This window comes from Nyctereutes procyonoides, unplaced genomic scaffold (genome assembly GCF_905146905.1).
Source record: "Nyctereutes procyonoides isolate TBG_1078 unplaced genomic scaffold, NYPRO_anot_genome, whole genome shotgun sequence".
Lineage (NCBI taxonomy): Eukaryota > Metazoa > Chordata > Mammalia > Carnivora > Canidae > Nyctereutes > Nyctereutes procyonoides.
This window is the reverse complement of record NW_026575131.1, coordinates 55,035,033-55,052,837: the sequence shown is the minus strand read 5'-3', so window position 1 is coordinate 55,052,837 and position 17,805 is coordinate 55,035,033. Positions and strand designations below refer to the sequence as shown.

Sequence of the window (17,805 nt, the reverse complement as noted above, 5' to 3'; positions counted from 1 at the left end):
GGGCAGCCTGTTAAGCCAAAAGATGACTTTTTTGCGATGACTCTACATGGAAAATCTGTGTCCCTGAAAGATGCATCTCCCACCTTCCTCTTTCCCTCCCCAGCCAGGGACAGTCTGCCACCCCCTGGGCTCCTGCGTCCCTAAGCACACAGCAGGACTAGAGTTAGTGCCCTCTGCCAGCCTGTGGGTTCTTGAGAGGGGCGTGGGCCACCGGGGTCCCCCAGCTTCCAGCACGTGACCCGCACACAGTAGGGGTCTGGAAGATCAGCAGCTGTGGCCGGAGGCATAGACGGAGAAAAGGCCATGCTCAGTAACCCGGATGGGTCTACTCCCTTCAGGGACACGTGGAGACTGTTTCTTAGGAACTGAGCCATGGCAGATTTCCCCAGAGGCAGGCATTTCCCCCGGGAGGAGACAGACATAGTAAACAAACTCTTGGGGAACCGTGCGATTCGGGGAGTAATTATAGACATGCAAATTCCAGCCACAAGCTACATTTAACACTGTTCCACTTACTATTGCTGCATCACCAACTGCCCCAGAACGCACAGGCTTGAAATAATCCTCGTTTTCGTCTATCTCACCGATTCTGTAGGTGAGGAATGTGGGCAGGCCTCAGCTGGGGGGGCTTCTTCTGTTACATGTGAGTAGTGGCAGCTAGTGGATGATGAGGCTGGAAGGTTCGAGATGGCTTCATTCTTACAGGGGACAGCCAGGAGCAGATGGCCAGAAGGCTGAGCGCTGCTGGGATGGTGGACTGGTGGACGGGGGGTGGGGGGGGGGGGGGGGTGGGGGGGGGGTGGGGGGAGGTGTTTGCTGGCGGCCCATCCAGTCTGACGATCCTCAGGATGTTGACTTCTTTCTTGGCGGCTGGCCTCCCCAGGGCGGGCAGGTCAGGAGAGCCAGGGGAGGCTCCTGCCCTTCCATGCCCTAGCCTCAGAAACCCCCCCGCACTATTTCTCCTTTACCCTATAGGTCAAGCAGACACGTGTCCACAGACGTTCAAGGGGTCGGGACATAATCCCCACCTCTTGGTGGGAGAAGCTCAGAGAACGTGGGGGCCGTGTTTTAAAAGTGCCACCACCAGCTATTAACCTAGCAAAGGAGGGGGATGAGAGGGAGGGAGGGAGAGACAGGCCTCAGGACAAACCACCCCTGCGGATTCCTTGACCTTTGACTTCCAGCCTCCAGAATAGGTTTGTCTTAAGTGCCCCCTCCCCTTGGTCTGTGGTGTTTTGTTAGGGCAGTCTGCCTTAGCCTATTTGGGCTAACAAAATACCAGGAGCTGGGTAGCTTATAGACAACACATCTCCATTTCTTACAGTTTCCGAGCCTGCACGACTGGGCGAGGGCCCCTTCCTGGCTCATGGACGGCCAACTTCCCAACTTCGCACCGTGCCCTCCTCCACCTGGAGGAAGGGGCAGGGAGCCCTCTGGGGCCCCTCTCAGAAGGGCGCTCATCCCCTTCATGGGGCTCCCCCCCCCCCCAGAGGCCGGGCCTCCTAATACCATTGCCTTTCCAGGTTGGGATTTCAGCATCTGACCGGGGGCGGGGGTGGCGGGGGCATTCAGCCAGTAACACAGTACTAGCAAATGAAGATTGTTATTTATATAATTTCGCACCAGCCTCCCCCACTTACACCAGATTCTGGAGTTAAGAGGTTTTTATCTTTTTTTTTTTTTTTTCTGCCATCTGCATCCCAGCTGCTACAACAGGGCCTAACACCCTGGTAATCTCATGAAGTACTTACAGAGTGAATGAATCCGCCTAACCTTTGGCTTTGCTATTTGAGGTCTATTATATCTATTTTCCCGATGTTCCTGAACCTTTAGAATATTTCCTAATTGATAAGATTTAAAGGAGCACTAGGATGAAAGCCCCCCAGCCTGGTTTGGCACGCCCCTAGTGGTCCCTGTGGCCTCTGTGACCCTTCGGTGCGCCCAGAGCGCGCAGCCGGCGCAGGTGGCCTGGTTCCCCGCGTGGCTGCCGCGTGGGCAGCTAAGGAGCGCACCTGGCCCCGCGGAGCGCAGCTGGCCCACCGCTCCAGGTGTGCTTGCGCACCAACCCGGCCAGGCTCCGGCCAGCGAGGGGGACCACAGGCTCTCCCAATGTGGGGGGTTGGCCAGGAGGCAATGTCCTGGCCTGGGCCACAGTCGCCGCCAAGTAACAACCCCTACCCTGTCTTCCGAGGCTGCCTCCCTGGAAGCCTGAGGGCAGCCCACAAAAATCAGAATGAAGGAGGGGCACCTGGGTGGCTCCATGATTGAGCATCTGCCTTGGGCCCAGGGCGTGATCCCGGAGTCCTGGGATGGAGTCCCACATGGGGCTCCCCGCAGGGAGCCTGCTTCTCCTTCTTCCTGTGTCTCTGCCTCTCTCTCTCTGTGTGTCTCTCACGAATAAATAAAATCTAGGGATCCCTGGGTGGCACAGCGGTTTGGCGCCTGCCTTTGGCCCAGGGCGCGATCCTGGAGACCCGGGATCGAATCCCACGTCGGGCTCCCGGTGCATGGAGCCTGCTTCTCCCTCTGCCTGTGTCTCTGCCTCTCTCTCTCTCTGTGTGTGTGTGTGACTATCGTAAATAAATAAAAATTTAAAAAAATCTAAAAAAAATCAGAATGAAAGAGAAGGAGATGGAACGTGCCAGCACCATGGAATCAGCCGTCATTCTTAGGCAGGGTGGTGCTGTGGTTAAGACGCGCTTCCTGGAACGATCCCTTTATCCACTCGGCATAATGTGTGGAGCGCCCGACGTGTGCCAGGCACCGTTCTAGAAACAGCATTGAGCATCAACAGACAAAGATCGCTGCTAGTCCAAGCCAACGTCGCGATCGGCACCCCGAGAATGGTGTCTTAAATTTATAAATTATGTGGCGGGTTAGGAGGCACAGGGGTCCGCGTGACAAGGGGAGAAAAGACAGAGCAAAGTCAGGGGGTCTTGGGGGGAAAGAGTTCCTTGCTGATTTTTACTGTCTGCCCATTTCTGGACTGTAGATCCTCCCACCATGATGATCTCCAGCTCCCCAGGGGGGAGTCGCAGAGCAGGAAATTGGGGAGAGACCATCACGTAGCATTTCCACGTAGAGGCAGGAGGCGCCAGTCACCCGGAGAGCGGGGCTAATGAGCAATATGTAGTAACGAGGAGGTGATGCGTGTTCAGTATTTATCATCTTTCTTTTTACATGATTTGTTAAGTTTTAGGTACCTGTAATTTATTATTATTTTTTATTTTTTTTAGGTACCTGTAATTTAATTTTCAGTACTGGCTGCGTTTGATGTCTATTGTCAAAAAATCCTTGCGATGTAACGACTCTCGGAAGCCAGGACGTGGGGTCTCCAGCCCAGCCTGGAGGGGAGACTAAGGTCCTCGTCCATGGGTGGGAGCCGGGGCCAGTGAAATCTAAGGTCGCCGTGGGCACGTCCTTACTCTGCTCTAGGGCAGAGCGCAGCTAGGGGAGCTCCGGGACCTGGGGCTCCCCCAATCTCTCTCCTTTCCAGTGCCCACATTCTGTTCTTCGACTTTCCTCTGGAGGGTAGAGGAGTCCAAGGTCAGGTACCCCTACTCCCGGGGTCCCTCCCCCCCCCGACCAAATGTCACTGCTATCTTGCCCTGTTGGTTACCCTCAATCTCATTCAAACTTCAGCCCTTCCTTCCCTCGCTTCTGATTTTCCCTTCGAGTGGGCGAGTTAGGATGCGTTCCCGATGCAGGCCAGAAAATCCAGAACTGCAGGGACTTAGGAAGATAGAATCTGCGACGTGCCTGGACCCCAAGCACAGGATGCTCAGTGAGAGGACCAGACACAAAAGGCCACGTGGTGTGTGGCTCCATTTACATGAAGTGTCTGGAACAGGCGAATCTATGGACAGGAAGTGGGTTAGGACATCCTGAACACCTGCCCCCACGTGGACGGTCCTCGAGGACACGGGCTCAGGGAGGGGACCCAGACCCAGAAGGACGCCTCCTGCAGGACCCCACTCCCAGGAGGTCCCCAGAGGAGGCCCGTCCACAGAGACAGAGAGGAGGTGGTGGGAGCCAGGGGTGGGGCAGGGGGCGGGGGGTCCATGCTTCCTGGGGTCTCCCTATGGGGAGATGGAAGGTTCTGGAGATGGTGATGGGATGGGTGAGGGGCAGGGTGAGTGTGCTTCATGCCCTGAGCTGTGCGCTCAGAAATGCTCAAAAGGTTAATTTTATATTTTGCTCCAATTAAAAAAAAAAAAACAATTAAAGAAAACAGAAATATTTGGCTACAAGTATGTAGCTGGCGGGGGGTTTGACGGCAGGGGATTATCTATATAAATCGTAACACGTTTCCACACTATGGAATGCTATCCTAAGAAGCCTGCTGGAGCACTGGGTGTTATACTATGTGTTGGCCAATCAAATTTAAATAAAAAATAATAATAAATAAATTTAGGGATCCCTGGGTGGCGCAGCGGTTTGGCGCCTGCCTTTGGCCCAGGGCGCGATCCTGGAGACCCGGGATCGAATCCCACGTCGGGCTCCCGGTGCATGGAGCCTGCTTCTCCCTCTGCCTGTGTCTCTGCCTCTCTCTCTGTATGACTATCGTAAAAAAATTAAAAAAAAAATTTAAATATAAAAAGTAATTAAAAAAAAGAAAGAAAAAATTAAATAAAAGACTGCTGGAAGATCTATGTTATTTGAATATCAGCTCTTCCAGGGCCTAGATTTTTTTGTCTTGTTCACTCACACCCCTGATGTCCAGAGAGGCACCTGGCATGTAACGGGCACCTGATAAATGGCCACCGGCAGGAGGACTGTCTGCATAAAACGTGAATGGTAAAATCTTCAAGCTGTAATGCATAGTGCAAAAAAGCAGGTAATGTAACACCTGTATTTTCTTGATCCCCCAAATGACTCCTTTTCCCTTTTCAGGAATCAGGAAAAAAAAACTGAGCTATATTTCACTTAAAGCCATACATAGGGGGATCCCTGGGTGGCTCAGCAGTTTAGCGCCTGCCTTCGGCCCAAGGCATGATCCTCGAGTCCCAGGATCGAGTCCGACGTCGGGTTTCTTACATGGAGTCTCTGCCTCTCTCTCTCTCTCTCTCTCTCTGGTCTCTCATAAATAAATAATAAAATAAAATCTTAAAATCTTTAGCGTGGTGTGGGGTGCTTTTTGGTTTTATGTTTTTTTTTTTTTTGCCCCTGAAGAGCTGTTATTAAGTTCCAGGTGTTGTTTTCAACAACCAATGGCAATAAGAATGAGGGAAATTCAGACGTGTGCACCGAACAGGATGCAAGAGAAGAGAAATGCTTCTGGGTCGGGGTACCTGGGTGGCTCCAGCCACGGAACATGCAACTCTTGATCTCAAGGTTGTGGGTTTGAGTCCCGGGTTAGGTGTAGATATTACCTAAAATAAAATCTTAAAAAAGTGTTTGCAGATCGATCATAGTTACGTTTCAGGCTAGGGGATATGGTAAAGAATGGTTTTTCGCAGTTTTTCCTCTCTCACTTTGCTTGTCTGCATTTCCTGACTTGTTCTTGGTTTTTGGGGTTTTTGTCAGTTTTTGTAGAGAATATATAACACTTGTGCAACAAGAAAGACTGTAGAACTGAAGTTCAGTCGATGGCATGAAAGATACCACAGCTTGCTGGCACGTACGGTGCTGTGACTAAGGCCACAGGTTCTGTCTGGAGCTGGAGGGGCTGGGTTCAAATCCCTGTCCCGCCCCTTGTGAACCCAGGGACACTCAGAGCTTGCCTTTGCCTCTGGTCCCCACATTTACACATGCTCCCGTCTCTAGAAGAAATGCACCCCACCGAGCCTGTGCGAGGGGTTCCGTCCTCACCTCTCCCTCCTTGGAGCTGCGATTTCTTTTCCCTCCTTTATGTGCAGCAATCCAGAAATTCCTGGAACCTCAGGCAGCCATGTGCTGTGTACTGAATGTTGGTGTCCCTCAAGTCCACATGTTGAGGCCCTAACACCGATGGGATGGCTCTTGGTGGTGGGGCCTTTGAACGGTGGTCAGGGTAGGACGAGGTTACGAGGGTGGGGCCCCCACGGTGGGATTAGTGCCCTTTCCAGGGGACAAAGAGACCAGAGCCCTCTCCTTCACGTGAGCACCCAGCGAGAAGGTGACATCCACGAGCCAGGGAAGGCCTCTCACTGAACCCGGCCACGCTGGCACCCTGATCTCCGGCATCTAGCCTCCAAAACTGTGGGAAATAAATATTCGTCCTTCAAGCCCCTATGATGATTCATATGAGTCAACGTGGCTGGGCTGTGAGATGCTGAGATCGCATGTAATACGGTCTCCTGGGCATGTGAGTGAGGGCGTCTCTGGAAGAGACAAGCACTGGAATCGGTAGCCCGAGTAATCAACACGCCCTCACTAATGAGGGTGGGCCTCACCCAATTTCTGGAGGGTCTGGATAGAACGAAAAGGCGGAGGGAGGGAGAATTTGCTCTCCCTCCTGGAGCGCGGACATCCCTGTCTCCCGCTGTCAGCAATCAGAGCTCCTGGTTCTCAGGCCTTTGGCCCCGGACTGAATCACGCCACCAGCTCTCCTGGGCCTCTGGTTTGCAGATGGCCAATCAGGGGACTTCGTGGCCTCCACAATTTTGTGAGCCAATTCCGTGTGTGTGTGTGTGTGTGTGTGTGTGTGTGTGTGTGTCTAGGACATTTACCCTTGGGCTCTATTTCCCTGGGAGCCCTAACACGGCCACCCTGGCTGCGCTCTGTTAGAGCAGCCTGAGCATTTCCCTAAGCTTCCTGGAGAACAATGGTGCCGGGGAGGGCAGCCCGGGGAGCACCGGGTCAGGGACGCACACAGGAAGGCTTGACGTGTCAGCTGACACCCGAAGAAGGCCCCATAGGCGGAACAGTGTTTCAGGAAGAGGGAACAGCGCATGCAAAACTTGGGAGGTGTGAGAACACTATACACTCCCTTGAACCCTCCTGGCCATGCCAGCATCCTTCCTCTTTCCCACAATTCTCAGTAACCTTGGGGCAGGCAGCAGCAAAGTGCAGGCGGGAGAACTTTGGGGGTCAAGGTCTCACTTGGGGGGTGGGGCTCAGGCTTCCTGGCTGTTGCCCTGTGGGTGCACTCGCCCGGGGGGGGGGGGGGGCCTGGGCTCAGGTGGGCCCCACACTGGGTTTGATGCTCTGCTGGCACCACTGGGAAATTCTTAATTTGGGACAAGGGAAGCCACATTTTCATCGTGCGCGCGATCCTACAAAGGACGGAGCCACAGAAGCTGCCTGGGTTCAAATCCCGAGCCTGCCATTTAACTTGCCCCGTGTCCACGGACGGAAATCCTCCAAGCCCCCAACCCCAGAGGCTTTACTCATGAGGACGGCTGGAGAGCTCCTGGGCCAGGTGACCGATCTGAAACAATGTAGGTTTTGCATTTAGGGTGTCAAGGGTTTAGGGCAGGAAAAGTAAATGTTCAGTAGTGTATCAACGAGAGAGTAAGTACAGGTGTGCATGCATATGAATGGCTGCAGGGCGAGCGAGAGAGCGCGGGCGACCGACCCCGAGGGCCACCTGTACCCTCCGCTCCCCTAACGTCCTGGCGCCGCCAGCTCTCCCGCCTCTCCCGAGCGCCCCCTGCCGGCCAGCGGCTCGGCCGCGCCAAACCTAGATCAGCCCGGGCCGTCGACCTCGTTCTCGCCCCTGATTGGCTCCGAGTCGCTCGCGATGCCTTTCGGGGAATGTAGTCTCTCGGCCCGCGCCTGCGCTTCTCGTGGGCCAGAGCCCGGAGGAGCCACAGGAAGTACGTCGGCAAAGTTGCCCGGGTCGCAGAAGTCATCGTGAAAAGCATTGCGCGGCGGGAATTGTAGTCCACGCGTCGCCAGTTTCGGCCTCAATCGTCTCGGTGGGAACGACAATCCCCACCACGCACCGCGCTCCCAGTTCGCCTAGGCTGGCGCGCGCCCTTCTAGGAGTGGTAGTCCTGGCCCTCTCCGTTCGCCTTCTACCCTGCGGAGGAGGCCGGCCCCCCGGGACTACATTTCCCAGCGCGCCCGCCGCTTCGTCCGCGGCGCCCGGCCGCGGCAGCCATTTTGTTCCGCCGGAGAAGCCCCTAAGATGGCGGCGGGGGAGACGGTGAAGGTTGCCGCCTGCCCGTCCGGGCGCTAGCCCGCGCCCTCCGCGTCCCCCGGCGGCCGGCCCATGGCCTGGCGGAAGCCCGGACCATGGACCTCCGCACCGCCGTGTACAACGCCGCCCGCGACGGCAAGCTGCAGCTGCTTCAGAAGCTGCTCAGCGGCCGCAGCCGGGAGGAGCTGGATGAGCTGACGGGCGAGGTGGCGGGCGGGGGGACGCCGCTGCTCATCGCCGCCCGCTACGGCCACCTGGACGTGGTCGAGTACCTGGTGGACCGGTGCGGCGCGAGCGTGGAGGCGGGCGGCTCGGTGCACTTCGACGGCGAGACCATCGAGGGCGCGCCGCCGCTCTGGGCCGCGTCGGCCGCCGGCCACCTGGACGTGGTGCGCAGCCTGCTGCGCCGCGGGGCCTCGGTGAACCGCACCACGCGCACCAACTCCACGCCGCTGCGCGCCGCCTGCTTCGACGGGCACCTGGAGGTGGTGCGCTACCTGGTGGGCGAGCACCAGGCCGACCTGGAGGTGGCCAACCGGCACGGCCACACCTGCCTCATGATCTCCTGTTACAAGGGCCACCGCGAGATCGCCCGCTACCTGCTGGAGCAGGGCGCCCAGGTGAACCGGCGCAGCGCCAAGGGCAACACGGCCCTGCACGACTGCGCCGAGTCCGGCAGCCTGGAGATCCTGCAGCTGCTGCTGGGGTGCAACGCCCGCATGGAGCGCGACGGCTACGGCATGACCCCGCTGCTGGCGGCCAGCGTCACGGGCCACACCAACATCGTGGAGTACCTGATCCAGGAGCAGCCTGCTGGGGACGGGGTGCGGCCGGGGCTGCGGCGGGAGGGCCCCTCCGCCCCCCGCCTCCGCCTCCGCCTCCTCCTCCGCCTCCGCCGCCGCCCCCGGCCCGGCAGGCCCGGCAGGCCCGGCAGGCGCGCAGCCCCAGGGGGCCCGCTGCGGCCGAGGCTCCTCCGCGGCGGCGGCGGAGGAACCGCTTGGCGATTCCTACGAGAGCTGCTGCCCCACCAGCCGGGAAGCCGCCGTGGAGGCGCTGGAGTTGCTGGGAGCCACCTACGTGGACAAGAAGCGGGATCTGCTCGGGGCCCTGAAGCACTGGAGACGCGCGATGGAGCTGCGGCACCAGGGCGGCGCCTACCTGCCCAAACCCGAGCCCCCGCAGCTGGTCCTGGCCTACGACTATTCCAGGGAGGTGAACACCACCGAGGAGCTGGAAGCGCTGATCACGGACCCCGACGAGATGCGCATGCAGGCGCTGTTGATCCGGGAGCGCATCCTGGGCCCCTCTCACCCGGACACGTCCTATTACATCCGCTACCGGGGTGCGGTGTACGCCGACTCGGGCAACTTCGAGCGCTGCATCCGCTTGTGGAAGTACGCCCTGGACATGCAGCAGAGCAACCTGGAGCCGCTGAGCCCCATGACCGCCAGCAGCTTCCTGTCCTTTGCCGAACTCTTCTCTTACGTGCTCCAGGACCGGGCGGCCAAGGGCAGCCTGGGCACGCAGATCGGCTTCGCAGACCTTATGGGGGTGCTGTGCAAGGGAGTGCGGGAGGTGGAGCGGGCCCTGCAGCTGCCCAAGGAGCCGGGGGACTCGGCCCAGTTCACCAAGGCCCTGGCCATCATCCTCCACTTGCTCTACCTGTTGGAGAAAGTGGAGTGCACGCCAGACCAGGAGCACCTGAAGCACCAGACCGTCTACCGGCTGCTCAAGTGTGCCCCGCGAGGCAAGAACGGCTTCACTCCTTTGCACATGGCTGTGGACAAGGACACCACCAACGTCGGCCGCTACCCGGTGGGCAGGTTCCCCTCCCTCCAGGTGGTTAAGGTGCTGCTGGACTGTGGGGCCGACCCGGACAGCCGGGACTTTGACAACAACACGCCGCTGCACATAGCGGCCCAGAACAACTGCCCGGGGATCATGAACACCCTGATCGAAGCGGGTGCCCACATGGATGCCACCAATGCCTTCAAGAAGACCGCCTACGAGCTGCTGGATGAAAAGCTGCTGGCCAAGAGCACCATCCAGCCCTTCAACTACGTGACCCTGCAGTGCCTTGCGGCCCGTGCCCTGGACAAGAACAAGATCCCCTACAAGGGCTTCATCCCCGAGGAGCTGGAGGCTTTCATCGAGCTACACTGACGGGCTCCCGAGAGGAGCTTCCGGGCAGGGCGGAGCCCACACTCTCGCTCTCACTCTCTTCCTGAGCCCCTGGGTGGCACAGAAGGGCTTTCCAGCCTCCACAGCCCCGTAGCCTCTGCGGGGAGGAGAAGGGAACTAGCAAGATGTCGGTGCTCAAAGTCTTCGGGATCACGTGCTCCAAGAGCTGGGTCTTTGCCATCGGGAGAAGAGGCACGCCCTGCCACTCGTCCCGCCTGCCCGGGTTTCAGAGGATTTGCCTCCTTGCCTGGAGGCAGGGGGATCGAAGCTTTTGCCTTCCTTCTCCTAGAAACGGGAAGAAGCTGAGAACGGGGTCCAGGCTGCTTTGCCCCTGTGCGGCCGGAGGAGCCCAGGCGCCGAGTGCAGTGTTGGGACTGGGGGCTCCTGAGGTCGAAAGTCGGAGACTCGAGAAGCAAGATCGACCCACTTCTTCCAGCGCGCTTGCACCCCGCTCCCTGCTGCACTGTGGGCCGGGCTCTGTGCCCAGGGCAGCCTGCCCCTCGCGTTGCTTTCGTTGGTTTGCTGTTGTGTTGATTCACGAGCGGGCAGGCTGCACGTGTGGCCGGAGTCCTGAGGTTGTGCTGCCATTTTTTTTTTTTTAATGAATTTTTGGTCAAGATTTAGTTAACTCCGCCCAGCGAGGTTCTCGTTGTGCATGAGCAGTGGGTTGTGCCTGAGCAGTGGCAAGGCTACGAGGAGCGAGCTTTACGGCGTGGAGGATTCGGCGAGGGAGGTGAAGGTCCTCCGTGTCCGTGGCGAAAGGGAGAGGGGCAACATTTTCAAGAACTTCACTTGTTTGCCTTCTCCGTGGGCTTCCCGGCTCTCCAGCCTCACCCGGAAGAGAAGCATTTTCCAAACACCGAAGGAGCTGGCGGGGCCCCAGCCCCCCACCCAGCGAGAACGGGGCTGGCTCGGGTTTGGTTCCCACAGTTTCTGAGTTAGAAAACTGCAGGCCGCTTCCGCCTCGCAGATCCCGAGCTGTGGGCAGCCCGGCCGCTCTAGCCATCCGGTTTTTTTTTTTTTTTTAGCGGCTCGAGAGTCTGACCCCTTGAGCAGGTTCCAAGTACGCTGTTGAGTCAGCCAGATAAGATGGTGCCAGCGTAGGTGACACGCAGTCCCGGTCCCCATCGCTCAGGGTCCCAGGTGCCCGCACTGGGGAACCTGCCTCCTCGAGGTCCCTGGAGCGGCGCTGCGCAGGCAGGCAGCCGCAGACCGGGCGAGCAGCTGCCCCCGCCCAGGAGAGGGGGTCCCCCTCCCCCACCCCACGCTGGGTCCCTGGGTATCCCGCCCACTGAGGAAGCGGCCTCGTTTGGATTTGCAGTGTTAGTTAGGACATTATTTATTTACAAGGCCAGGTTTGAGCTTCCGTCAAGGCAGGAAACAGTCCCTGTCCCTTGACAGCGCGGAATAAAGCAATGAGGCAGTTACGTTGTGAGTCTCCACGCTGATGCTCGAGTCTCTGGTCGGGGCCACCGGGGGCAGGCCGGGAGAGGGGGCCGCTGAGCTCAGGGGCCCGTGGTGGGGGCCACGGAGAGCCCAGGGCCCTGGCCACCGTCACCCACTCGGGGACTTTCTGGGTGTGTCCTGCGGCGCCGGCTCAGATTTCCCGGGGAAGTGGCCTGTTGTGCACATGGAAGAGAAGGGAAAGCCACTGAGTCCAAAACCCTGCTTTGCCCTGGGGTTGCCCCAGCAGAGGTGGGGGGGCCCCAGAGGCCGTCGTGACCCTGGTGGGCTTCCTGGGGCCGCTGCTGGCTGGGGAGGGAAGTCTGCTCCCCGTTCCCGGTAGCTATGTGGCCTGGGGCCTGAATGGGGTTGGCAGGACCCCCACATGACAGGGATGGCCAGGCCTCCCCAGCGTGTTGGGCCAGGGGGCTGCTGCTCGGTCTCCTGGCTTCACTGGGGTCCGCCCGCTCCACGTCGTTGCCTTGGAGGAGGAATCCGTGGGAGCTCAGGAGCGGCCTCAGGAGATGCAGCGCCGCCAGAGCAATTATTGGGCCCTGGCTGTATGAAGGCTCCTTCCCACGCGCCTTCGTGGGCCGCTCACTGCAGCCCCGTGAAGTGGGTGTTCTTTTTTTTTTTTTTTTTTTTTTTTAGATTTCATTTATTTACTCATGAGAGACACACAGAGAGAGAGGCAGAGACCCAGGCAGAGGGAGGAGCAGGGAGCTTGATGTGGGACTCGATCCCGGAACCCGGGATCACGTTCTGAGCTGAAGGCAGACGCTCCACCGCTGAGCCACCCGGGTGTCCCTGAAGTGGGTGTTCTTGCTCCTGCTTGGCAAGCGGGGGAAGTGGCTGGGACGTGTTGGAAGACGCCGCAGAGGAAAGCGGCCCCGGGCTCAGACCTGAGAATTGGGACTTGAGCCCCAGGCTCGCGGAGGCCGCTCAGATTCACAGTGAGCGGTGATCCCGCTGCTCCAGACGGTGGAGGATCTGGTTCCTGGAGCAGGGGAAGGCGTCCCCGGGTGGCAGCCTGGAGACATCTTCCTGCCCCCTGGGTCAGACCCCAACCACGACCCGGCACAGTGGCCTGGGAGCCCAGCTGCTCGTTGCTTCACCCTGCCTCGGCTTGCAGGACTTCAGAGGAGGAGCCCGTGGCCCCAGACCTCTAGTCTGGGAGAAAGCGGGGTCACGTAAGCTGGGGGACAGGTGCGCGGCTGCTCAGGCTCCCAGCGGGCCTGGTGCCTGAAGTCACTGGCAAGGCGAGCCGAGCGGGCTGGGAGCCCAGGCTGGGGGTGTCCACCTGCAGCCCCCCACCCCCGGGAGCTGCTTGGGGCATGCCCGCCTCAGCCCCCCGAGCTCCACAGGGGTCACCGCCGTGTCCTGGGCGCCCACGCATCGGGGGAGCAGAGGGCTGGGTGAATTCTCGGGGGAGTGTCCCCCTCAGGGAGCCTGGGCCCGCCACCCCCCACCCCCCCTCCCTGATTCCAGGACTGTCATCTGAGCGGTGTTTACAGGGAGGGGAGTGGTGTTTATTTACAGGGAGGGAGCGGAGCGTCCCGGCCCCAAGTTAAAGATAGCTCGGCTCCGAATCACATCGCAGCCCTGGGAGCGCTGGCACCGGGGGTGGCACAGCAGGGCACCGACCCTGTGTCCCCGCAGCCGGCGGGTGTGGATTCCTGCGGGTCAGTCGCAGGGACTGGACGAGGGAGCCCGAGTTCCCTCCCGGACCCTGGCACCTGGGCTTCCTGTAGGTTGCAGAAGAGACGTCGAGACTGCGTTGGGTGGGACCTTGGAGACACCCCCCTCCCCGGGCAACTTCACCCCCTGCCCAATGCCTCAGTGTCCCCTCCTGAAAGCTCCTGGAGCAATAGTTTTCAGCCTATGTCCCCTCCTTCGGGAAGCCCTCCCAGGTCATCGAGAGCATCTCAGCCGTCCTTGACCCCACGTAGAACTTGAACCCCCGAGATGATCCTGGTCTTTTTATGTGCCTCCTTATTTGTTCCTTGTCTCCCCTTCCCTGGAATGTCGCCTGCACCAGCTCGTGCACCGTAGTGTCCCCGTGCCTACAAGTGGGCCTGGCTGCAGTAGTTTGCTGAATGAATCCGTGAATTCACAAGGAGGCCCATGTGCCCAGACGAGGGTTGGGGGGGCCAGGCAGGCGGTGCGGGGCCTCCCGAGGTCTTGGGGCAATGGGCAGCCACTGCCGCTCCAGGCCCAGGGAGAGGTCCCCGGGTTTGAGCTTGGAGCTTAGACCAGCTGGGGGTGGGGGGGCTGCACCCGGGCCAGTGGAGCAGGAGGGCCCTGGCCAGGAGCCTGCGTGGGAGGCGCACAGCCCAATGTCCCCCTTCCTGCCACTCGGGGCCAGGAGAGCGGCATCTGGGTGGGATCGTCCTTCCCTGGAGGGCGCCAACCCCCCCTCAGGAAGCTGAAGTAGGGGTGCAAATAACCCCAGGAGCGAAAACTGGGAATCGGGGGAACAAATGCACAAACAAGGCGCCCTCGGCGGGCTCGGTCAGAGGAACAGGTGACTCGATCTCGGGTGGTGAGTTTGAGCCCCACGTTGGTTGTAGTTTCCTTAGACAAAACTTTATTTTTTAAAGATTTTGTTTATTCCTGAGAGACACAGAGAGGGGCAGAGACACAGGCAGAGGGAGAAGCAGCTTCCCTGCGGGGAGCCCGATGCGGGACTCGATCCCGGGACACGGGCCACACCCTGAGCCACCCAGGTGCCCCAATAGATAAAATTTTAAAAAGTAAAAAGAAGATAAAAGTGCACAAAGGATGGAGAAAAATCAATGAACCCAAAAGCTGGTTCTTTTAAAAGTCAAATATCGATGTGACGAGTGCTGGGTAATGCATAGGAGTGAGTGTGGGATCACCGTGTTGCACACCTGAAGCTACTATCCCTGTATTAATTACACAGGAATTGAAAACTCCGTTAGAAAATATTTTATTAAGAAAAAAGTGAGGGCAGCCCGGGTGGCTCACCGGTTTAGTGCCGCCTTCAGTCCAAGGCCTGATCCTGGGGTCCTGGGATCGAGTCCCACGTCGGGCTCCCTGCATGGAGCCTGCTTCTCCCTCTGCCTCTCTCTCTCTCTCTCATAAATAAATAAAAATCTTAAAAAAAAAAAAAAGTGAAATGAAACACATCTGGTGGGGGTGCTTCTGGATTCGGCCCTCCGGCCACCAACCTGCCACCAAAGCTCTGATGGGGTCCAGGTTCCTCACTCAGCAAACAGGCCCGCTCACTGGGCGATGTGGGGCGGTGGTCAGGGCGGCGCCCGTGGAGCTTTCCCGAACCTCGAACCTCGGTGTCCAGGAAGGACGCGATGGTCCGATGGTCCGTGAGGATGTCCTGGGGCACGGGAGGCGCCCAGAGCCTGCAGGTCACGTCTGACACTCGGGCTTTCAAGCTTTATGTTCCTTGACTGATTGTGTGTTTAGCAAAGCAGTTTACAATCGTTATTACCAAAAATGACCAGGATTTAAAACAAAGGTCAGTTTGTGAACAAGTGCTTCCCGGGCCCAGGTTCGCCAGCCTGAGGCTGCAGCTCGGTGGCTTCCCTGCGGTCGCCGTGCTCGGATTCCAGGAGGGGCCAAAAAAGGTGAATTTTCTTTTTTTTTTTTTTTATTTATGATAGTCACATACACAGAGAGAGAGAGAGGCAGAGACATAGGCAGAGGGAGAAGCAGGCTCCATGCACCGGGAGCCCGACGTGGGATTCGATCCCGGGTCTCCAGGATCGCGCCCTGGGCCAAAGGCAGGCGCCAAACCGCTGCGCCACCCAGGGATCCCAAAAAAGGGAATTTTCAAGCCTGTTTAAAGAAAATATATTACACGACTGGACAAATAGAAAAGGTAAAGTAGGTAAGAGGACAGAGGGCGGGGCGCTCGTCGCGGCCACAGCACCCCCCGCTGGGCCAAGGTAGGGGCGCGGGGTGTGCGGAGCCCCTTGCGGGGCCTGGGGGACCCCGGGGGAGCAGCAGGGAAGACGGGACATTGGGCCAGGCCCCCCTGAGAGGTCAGGAAGCTCCTTGGGACGAGAACAATTTTCTAAACTTCCCTTGGAAATAAGACACCCTGGCACCTCCCGGGGCTATAAAAAGGCCGCGGCCAGGGACCCGCTAAAAATAAACGCTCCGGGCCCAGAGGCGCTGGGGTGACACGGACCCTGCTGGGGGCCTGGAGGAGGTGTCCGCCCTCTCTGGGCCGTGGTCCCCAACAGCATCGGACCAGACGGCGCCCGGAGACGCAGTTAGTGGGGCTGTTTATGGGGCGGGGGCCGCCGGCGGGGCAAGGCCTGCACCCAGGTCCTCTAAGGGGGGCTCGGCCCCTGGGCCGCTCCAGCCCCAGGCAGGGGCGGGGGCTGGAACCACTGTCCCGTGGCGCCCCCTGGTGGCGCACCGTGCTCACTGCAGCACCCCTGGATCCCCACAAGCGCAGCATCGTCTTCCGGGGGCAGGAGGGGCACGTAGGGGACACAGGTTCTCAGGTCGAGCACAGCGGCACCCCCACCCCCACCCCCGGGGGCGCCGAGCTGCCTCCCACCAAGGGATCTCGCTTGGGCTCCACCTTCCGCCTGCTGTAGCCTTCCCTTCCGGGAATGCCTCCTCCAGGAAGCCTCCCACGACTGGCCCCCAACTCCAGCGCCCCCACAGTGGCCTCTGCCTCCCCCATCGCACCCAGGACCACCCTGCCTGCAACCAGCCACCTAGCGGTGTGTCTGTCTCCCCCGCCGAGATGTGAGCCCCGTGAGGGCAACAACAGGGCTTATGTTACTCGACATTTTGTCCGCCAGCTCTGAAACCATCCCTGGCATATAGTAGGTGCTCAATACGCACTGTTCGATGAACAAAACGAACGAGCAGGACATTCACCAAGAGGCAGGAAGGAAACATGGGACAGAGTATTGCTTGTCTGTTTAAACTTTTTTTTTTTATACATTTTTTTAAATTTTTATTTATTTATGATAGTCACAGAGAGAGAGAGGCAGAGACACAGGCAGAGGGAGAAGCAGGCTCCATGCACTGGGAGCCCGACGTGGGATTCGATCCCGAGTCTCCAGGATCGCGCCCTGGGCCAAAGGCAGGCGCCAAACCGCTGCGCCACCCAGGGATCCCTAAACTTTTTTTTAAAAAAGATTTTATTTATTTGAGAGAGAGAATACAAGGCAGGGGGCGGGGCAGAGGGAGAGGGAGGAACAGCCCTCCCCCCCCACCCCTGCTGAGCAGGGAGCCGGAGATGGGACTCGATCCCAGGACCCCGGGATCATGACCTGAGCTGAAGGCAGACGCTTCACCGACTGAGCCCCCCAGGCACCCAGAGAGATTATTTTAAAGATAACAAAATGTGCACATTAATTCAAATTCATTTTTAAAAATTTTTTTAAATTATTTTTTTTTCAAATTCATTTATTAAGCACCTGCTGCGAGCCAGGTACCGGGGCCCAGGAGTGAATCAACAGATCCGAGCCCATCGTCTGGGGAAGGCAGGTGTTAAACAATGTGCTCGGCGAATAAGGGACTTCGTTAAGTAATAATAGTGATTTTGTCTCGGAGCGCTAAGCACGAGGGGCTCGCGGGCGCCCCCTGGCGGGCAGCCGGGCCTCCCCGTGCCCCCGGCCGCGCGCTGCCCTCCGGCCCGCCCCGGGAGGCCGCAGGGACCCAGCATTTAACCTCCGAGAACTAGTCGCCTGGTACTGATTCGTGTCTCACGGCTGTTAGAGAAGGGGACATTAAAAAATAAAAACTCCCGCCCCCCATTTCTCCGCAGGGGATCGCGGGGGGTGTGCGCCCCCAGCCGCCCCGCCCGTGTGCATCGCGCGCACCTCCAGGAGCTCTCCTCCCAGCCCACGGCTCCTTCCAACATAGGCCTCAAGTCTCCGCTGACTTCCTCCTTCCAGAAGCTTCTCTTACCCCCGCCCCCAGGCTGGCCAGCAGTCCCCTTCCAGCCTCCGCAGCCCCTACTCTTCTCCATCACAGGCCTGACCCCTGCCCTGGGTCCAGGTCCCCACCTCTGACGGTGGACTGTGAGCCCCGTGAGAACAGAACCGGGTTGTCTCGGGTCACCTTGGGGTCTGGTAAGCCTCATAGTGCACCCAGTAGGAGCTCAATAA

General features: G+C 58.9%; 1 protein-coding gene across 1 annotated transcript; it reads left to right on the top strand.

The window, feature by feature from the left end:
- The first annotated feature begins 8,044 nt into the window (after positions 1 to 8,044).
- On the top strand, positions 8,045 to 11,673 carry FEM1A (fem-1 homolog A). Its single transcript, XM_055344900.1, has 2 exons — positions 8,045 to 8,935; positions 9,000 to 11,673. The coding sequence occupies exons 1-2, from the start codon at positions 8,161 to 8,163 to the stop codon at positions 10,226 to 10,228; spliced, it is 2,004 nt and encodes a 667-aa protein (XP_055200875.1). The 5' UTR covers positions 8,045 to 8,160; the 3' UTR covers positions 10,229 to 11,673.
- Positions 11,674 to 17,805: the final 6,132 nt, after the last annotated feature.